The sequence below is a fragment of the Rhodamnia argentea genome, chromosome 6 (assembly GCF_020921035.1).
Source record: "Rhodamnia argentea isolate NSW1041297 chromosome 6, ASM2092103v1, whole genome shotgun sequence".
Taxonomy (NCBI): Eukaryota; Viridiplantae; Streptophyta; class Magnoliopsida; order Myrtales; family Myrtaceae; genus Rhodamnia; species Rhodamnia argentea.
Genome location: NC_063155.1, coordinates 2,633,833 through 2,641,712, shown reverse-complemented (window position 1 = coordinate 2,641,712; position 7,880 = coordinate 2,633,833). Strand labels below are relative to the sequence as shown.

Here is a 7,880-nt window from a genome sequence, read left to right as displayed (position 1 = left end):
AACTAAAAGAAAAAATTATTAAAATTATTAAAAAATTATTAAAAAAAATTTCACGTCAAGATTGGTAGTGACGTATGTGCCGGAGGCCCAAAATTGGCCGAATTGATTGAATTGGTACAAATATAAAAGGTTTTGAACCGAATTGGTACTAATACAAAAGGTTTAGAACTGCATTGGCATAATTGCAATACGTTTAGGAATTTTTTGGTAATTCTCCCTAGCATTTTTCACATAATTTTTAGAAATAAATTCACAAATTTAAAAAGCTTAGAACTGAATTAACATTTATATAATAACTTTTGGACTGATTGGGTAATTTTTTGGCAATGCTTCAAAAGTAAATTTTTAGCTACATGTTTGAATTGGAATGTGAAGTTGACTAAAATTCATATCACACGGACGTTGTGATTGATTCATCATATCATGTCCTAATTTATTCGACAAATCTACGGTGCAATGACAAGGGTGATTATGTGCTTTTCTTCAATGTACAATATGAGGCATGAACTTTTTTGCTGAGTCTAGCCCTTGAACTTCAAAACTCCAATGAATGTAGTTCTTTCATTAAAGATTCTAACAGTGTCAGCTGACTTGGCCATAATTTTTTGTGAAATCGGAAAGTTAAGGCTGCGTATGGTAACGTTTACGTTCTTGAGAACATATTTGGAACATAAATATTTTTTTGTGTTACTATTCCCGGCTACGATTTTCGAGAACAGAAACGCGTTTGGCAAGTACAAAAAAAAACACATTTTTCACCAAAAGGAAGGACATGCAATAGTCGGCTAGCAACAGGCGGCGGCGAAGGCGGCTGCCCGCGACCGGCGGCCACTTCGACTCCTCGCCGACGATGGTGCGCAAGGATGGCTTACACGAGCTCGCCCTCGAGTTGTTTTTAAAAAGTGTTCCAAAATCCAAAAATAATTTCTTTTTGTTTCTTTTTTTGGCTTCAAAAGTATTTTTTTTTTCAAAAGTGTTCCCCGGAACATTTTTGAAACATTTTTCAACCATACGCGTTTCTGTTCCAAAAGTGTTCTGAAAACACTTTTGAAACAGAAATACTTTCCAGGAAATGTTACCGTACGGACCCTTAGGTGACTTGAGGGAAACAACTCCATTATTTTGGCCCAACAAAAGCTAATATGGCAAGTCAAGTCAAAAAGATCCACATAATGGAGCAGTATATTCAATGGAATGACTATATTGAGTGGGTATTTGGAAGTTTCAACTAAAAAAAAGTTTAGGGATTACACTAAACTTTGAAAAAAAATTCGTGGACCATCCATACTATGGAAAATTATTTAAAAAGTCCTAAATCTATTGTATTTTTGTCAATTCAGTCATAAACCTTTTAATTTTATCAATTCAATCCTAAACCATTTATATTTGTGTCAATTCAATCCTAAATCTTTTTTTTTTTTTTGCTTCAATTCAATCTCAAACCTTTTATATTTGTGTCAATTTAGTCTATCCGGCCAACTTTAACCAGCCGGCGCTGATGGAACAATTTTTAATAATATATTTTTAAAATTTTATTTTTACTTTATTTTAAAAAAAATCATTTTACTGTTCATCTTCTACCTCTTTCCTTTTCCTTCTTTTTCTTTTGACAGTTGATCTTCTCACACCTTCAAATGAGATGCGTGGCCTGTGGACAGAAGCAACTAGCTAGCACCCAAGAAGGGAACCAGTGCACGAACGCAATCAATGGCAAGATAAAGGCACGATGCCAGCGATTCTATCACCTTGGTACCTCCCCTTGCCTTAGTTGGAACGAACCCTAGATCGGAACCGAACTTCAAGCCGTCGGAAGATGAAATTACGCACGTTACGATTTTGGTTTACCTTCCAAATCTTACCATAGAATCCTTATGATCGAGTTTTTTATTTTTTATTTTTCTTTTTTTTTTTTTTTCATCTTCAACCTCCAGCCGGTTGCCAATCCGGCGACCGCCTGAAAGCAAGGGCCGGCAAGCCGGTCACTAACGCCGCCGACAATGGGCGAGCTCGAGCTCGCCCGGCCATGGGGTCGCCGTCGCTGTGCATCGTTGGGTGAGCTACCGCAATGCCATGGCCGAGAGAGCTCAAGCTCGCCCGGATCCGGCAACGCCATGGCTAGGCGAGCTCGAGCTCGCCCGGGCCACGGCAATGGAGTGGACTCCGAATCAACCGTCGAGATAAAGAAAGAGGAAGAGGTGGTGGTTGCAGGCGAGACAGAGCAGAGTGAGAGTGTGAAGGAGCCTGGAGGTGGTTGACGTGGAAGGACGCAACTGTTAGATTTGGAGAAGTGAATAATGGAATGCTGCATTTACAATTAGGCACAAGGCCGATATAAATATACATACAAAGAAGGGTAAAAATGTAAATACATATACTAAGGAAAAAACCCTACTCCTAATATATATAATATATCTAACACCCCCCCTCAAACTCAAGGTGGGTCAACCAATGAGAGTTTGGAAATAAGAGTAGCAAATCGTTGTGATGTGAGAGATTTGATGAATAAGTCGACAAGTCGGGCTGCAGAGGCTACAAAGGGAAGAGAAATTATACGTGCTTGGAGCTGATGACGCGTGATATGACAATCAATGTCGATGTGCTTGGTACGCTCATGAAAGACCGGATTTGTAGCAATGTGAATAGAACTCTTATTGTCACAATGAAGAGGAATGGGATTAGAGGAGGCAACACCAAGATCGGCAAGGAGACGTCGAAGCCAAATAATCTCAACTGTAGTGTCAGCCATAGCACGATACTCGGACTCGGTAGAAGAGCGAGACACGACAAGTTGCTTCTTAGCATGCCAAGAAATCAGAGAATCACCCAGAAAGACACAAAATCCCGTAATGGACTTGCGGTCGGTAACATCCGAAGCCCAATCAGCATCGAAGTAAGCACGAAGAGCAAGTGAGGAAGTTGATGGGAGAAAAAGCGAGCGTGTCAGAGTACCACGAAGATATCGCAGAATGCGGAGTACAGAAGCATAATGAACTGTACGATGAGCCGCTACAAATTGACCGACAAGGTGAACAGCATAGGCGATATCGGGACGAGTAGTCGTAAGATAGACAAGACCGCCAACAAGAGCCCGGTAGCGAGTAACATCGGACAAAGGCTCACCATCATCCGAACGAAGCTGTAAATGAAGTTCAACGGGAGTAGCCGCAAGACGAGTATCAGACAACTCAGCACGAGCCAAAATGTCGGTGATGTACTTCTGCCGAGAGAGAAGAATACCACGTCGATTGCGAGCAACCTCAATACCAAGAAAATAACGTAAGAAACCTAGATCCTTCATAGCAAACTGACGGTGAATATGTTGCTTAGTATAAGCAATATGAGCATAGTCATCCCCGATAATAATCATATCATCAACATAGAGTTGCAGAATAGTACAACCAGAAGGAGAAGTGTGGGTGAACATAGCATGATCATTCTCACTCCGAACAAAACCAGTCGACCGAACAACATCTGCAAAACGTTCAAACCAAGCTCGAGGAGCCCGTTTGAGACCATAAAGGGCCCGACGAAGACGAGAAACCCGACCATGAAAATGAGCTAGACCAGGAGGTGGCTGCATATAGAGTTCCTCATGAAGGACCCCATGAAGAAAAGCATTCTTCACATCAAGCTGAAAAAGAGGCCAATTACGAATAGATGCGATTGCAAGAAGAGTACGAACAGAAGCCATTTTGGCAACAGGAGCAAAGGTCTCCTCATAATCAATCCCATACACCCGATCAAAACCACGTGCAACGAGACGCGCTTTATAGCGTTCAATACTACCATCAGAGTGAGTCTTGATTTTATAGATCCAACGACAAGATATCAAGGACTTCCCTGGTGGAAGAGGCACAAGATCCCACATACCAGTGCATTCAAGAGCAGATAATTCCTCAGACATAGCATCACGCCATTCGGCATGTTGTACGGCCATACGATAATGTGATGGTTCTTGTAAAGTATGGACAACAGCCATAAAGGAACCAAACTCATCAGAATAACTTGTAGCAGCCACGTACCTAGCTGGAGGACGGCGATCTCGCAGAGGACTTCGCCGAGGGGAAGGGGGGCGAGAATCATCAAGAGGCGTCGAAGTGGCGGGTGAAGTAGACGAGGAAGGAGGCATAACGGGAGAAAGTGGTGGCACTGGGTCTAACGGAGAAGATATAATAGGAGGAACAAGAGATGAATCAAGAGGAAAATCCATAAAAATAGATGGGGCGGATCGTGAAGAAGAAGTAGAGGTAGCGGAAAAGAACGGTAGGTGCTCAAAGAATTGAACACTACGAGAGATACGAATACGCCGTGAAGAAGGATCATAGCACCCGTAGCCTTTATGTTCCGTGCAGTAGCCTAGGAAAGCACACCGAACCGACCTTGCAGAGAGTTTGGTATGCTCATGGGGTGGAAGAAGCACATAACATGTACAGCCAAAAACACGAAGTTGGTGATAAGTGAGTGGTTTCGAGAAAAGACGTTGGTAAGGGGTGGCTTTGGAGAGGACAAGAGAAGGAAGTCGATTTATGAGATAGACAGCAGTAGAAAGTGCTTCGGCCCAAAATTCAGTAGGAACAGAATTGGACAACAAGAGAGCACGAGTAGTATCTAGAATATGACGATGTTTTTGCTCAGCAAGACCATTTTGAGCGGGAACACCGAGACAGGACAACCGAGGTAAGGTTCCCCGAGAAGTTAAGAAAGAACGAAAAGCGGTAGAAAGATATCCCCCACCCGAATCAAAACGAAAAACTTTAATGGAAAGCAAACCCTAACTCTGATACCATGTTAGATTTGGAGAAGTGAATAATGGAATGCTGCATTTACAATTAGGCACAAGGCCGATATAAATATACATACAAAGAAGGGTAAAAATGTAAATACATATACTAAGGAAAAAACCCTACTCCTAATATATATAATATATCTAACAGCAACGAGCCCCGCTCTTTGAGTCTCTTGCTCGACGAGGCAAATGACTTTGTTTGAGTTTTCAATTTCTGTAGGAGGAGGCTAGAGGTTGAAGATGAACCAAAAAAATAGAAAAAACAAAAGAAATAAAAAAAATTTAAAAAGTATATTAAAAATTACCTCGTTAGTACCAAATGGCGTCCATGTTAGCGCCCGGCGGTTAAAGTTGGCTGGATAGACCGAATTGGTACAAATGCAAAAGGTTTATGACTCAATTAGCGTAAAATAAAGGTTTATAATAGAATTAGTACAAATGTAAAAGGTCTAGGACTGAACTAGCAAAATTAAAAGATTTATGATCGAATTGATAAAAGTACAATCAGCTTATGACTTTTTTAATAATTTCCCTCCATATCATCGTACCTAATCTAGGGGTGTCAAAACTAAACTAAAAACTGAACCAAAACCTAAACTGAACTGAACCGAACCGAAATTTCACACATTTCCAGTTCAGTTCGGTTTCGGTTCGGTTAATAGTAAAAAAAATTGGATAGTTTCACAAGTCAATTTGGTTCAGACCAATTCAATTCAGATCACAGTTTCTCTTTCCTTTCCTTTGTGCGTGCTCTCTCTCCTCTCTCACTGTGCACTCTCTCTCCCCTTTTTCTACTTTATTCTCTCTCTTCCTGTCTTTGTGCTCTCTTTCTCTCTCCTACTTTTTCTACTTTAATCTCTCTCTCCCTCTATCTTTGCGATCTCTCTCCCCTTTTTTGCGTACTTCCCCTCCCCCCCCCTCTCCTTTTCTTCTTCTCTCTCATCAGCGCAGTGGACGACTTCTTTCCTCTTCTTCTCTCTCCCCCTTTTCATCTTCGTGCTCTCTCTCATCAGAGCAATGGATAGTTTCTCTCTCCCTCTCTCTCATCGGAGCAGTGGACGATTTCTCTCGCCGCTTTCTCATCTTCCACACGATTCGGCAAAACCCGGCTCTTTCAATCCATGGATATTCTGTTGAGTAGTGGAAGAAGAGACCAGCTTCAGCCATTGATGAGTTCCGACCAAATCCAATCCCTTGGCGACAGATCTGGAAGTGAGGCATCGGGCGGAGGAGACGGCCAAGCTGGAGAAATGTGGCGCTGCGACTCCAGTGGCAATGGCAGAACGAAGCGTTGAGGTTGGGCTCGTGGTCGCTGACGAAGGGAAGGCTGGCTTTCATCTTAACCATCATTAGCATTTTTTTCTTGGAGAAATCGAACCAACGCACAAAAGCAGTAGAGATCACAAACAAAAGAAAAGAAAAGAAAAGAAGAAAAAGGGAAAAATATAAAAATAAACATCAGAAACTCGAACTGAAAACCGAACTGCACCAAACCGAACCGAATTGAGTTTTTCAGTTCAGTTTGGTTCAGTTCAGAACAAGTTTTGGTTCAGCTCGAGCAAATTTCTTAATGGTTCGGTTCAGTTCGGTTTTCTAAAAAACCGAACCGAACCGAACCACTGACAGCCCTAACCTAATCTATCGGCCTTTAACAAGGAGACGGAATGGTAATTTGAAACTGGTGCTTGGTCGCCACTTTAGCCTGCTTAAGATTGTAGTGTAGTCATAAGTTAGATCCTTTTCACTGCATGGTTCACAAAATGACCAAAGCAACCATGCAGAATCTATCAAATAATACAAATATGAGTAGCTAGACCCAAAGTGATTTTGTCAAAGTGCTACAAAAGCCAAGGGAAACGAAAACCCCAGGAGGGAAAAAGGCACGAGCGAGAGAGAGGGGAATGCAGGGGAAAATTGGCTGCTGCCCAGATTTGGACGAGGGCTTATAATCATAGCCACCGTGGATGTGAGGGCTGCCACCCCTCGTTGCCTTGCTCCGGCGAGAATCCGCCGACCATAGTCGTTGTGAATGTGAGGGTGACGACACCCCACCAAGCCTAGCCACCACCACCACCCTTTCTCGATCTCCAAATAAGGGTCACGAACCGCGTGCGAGCTAGAAAGTTTGACTGATATTTGTTGTTAGAATACCACGTGACAAACCACAATATGTATCAAAATAGAAAACAACAAGTGCATCAAAAAGTATTTTTGCGTTTGATCGAAAGAAAAATACCAAAGGGCAATATTCCATTTTATCTTCTTCTTTTTTCGTCCATTTTATCCTATTGAGAGAACTGTTCTAAGTACATAAATAAACGCAGCATTAGTATTTCAAATCAGCCTAGACGCCCATGTACAAACCTCTAAAAAAATCTAAAACTCCATTTTAATGGTGATTTTAGAAGGATTTGAAAAGTGGGGTGGATGTGTCATAACATGAATAGTTTGGGATTTTTTGTGTCGCAAAAAAAAATTGGATTAAATGTGTCGGGGTAGGCATAGTTCAGGATTTTTGGTGATTTTTTCCCTTTTTATAAGTACTTAAAAGTCAAAACTTTCACCAATATATAAATGTTACTGCATGAATTCACATATAATTATTCTTCTCAAATACAAAAAACAAAATGTATTTCAACTGTTATAAAACCATAAACAGATTTAATATTTTAACAAGTCCATCTACATAATTTCATAATCTCATATATTCGAAGTTTATCTGATGCAACATTTTATGTATTTTGATTTTTTTTCCTTGATGCTTTCGAGAAAAACGCCTAAATTCATATTTAGTTATTATGTTTTGAATTCTGATAGAGAATGAAAAATAATTTACTGTTAATAAGTCCAAACATCTAAACACTAGATTTTCACAGTTAAGAAAAGTTAAAAAGCAAAAATAAAATGATCAGTCCCGTTACCTTTTCGTTTTAAGCAAATAAAAACAAAACCAAAAACATGAGAGATTCTTGTTGGAAATCACAAACCATCAGATGGTATAGACCGATTTAGGGTCCCCAGGAACCGATCAAATCTTTTTTTTTTTTCCCTTGAAAGCACAACAAACGTTACCTCATTTTTAGTGACAATCATA

General features: G+C 40.7%; 1 protein-coding gene across 1 annotated transcript; it reads right to left on the bottom strand.

The window, feature by feature from the left end:
* Positions 1–2,431: 2,431 nt before the first annotated feature.
* On the bottom strand, positions 2,432–3,424 carry LOC125315392 (uncharacterized mitochondrial protein AtMg00810-like). The gene has a single exon (XM_048280095.1). The coding sequence runs from the start codon at positions 3,422–3,424 to the stop codon at positions 2,432–2,434; it is 993 nt and encodes a 330-aa protein (XP_048136052.1).
* Between the last annotated feature and the right edge of the window lie 4,456 nt (positions 3,425–7,880).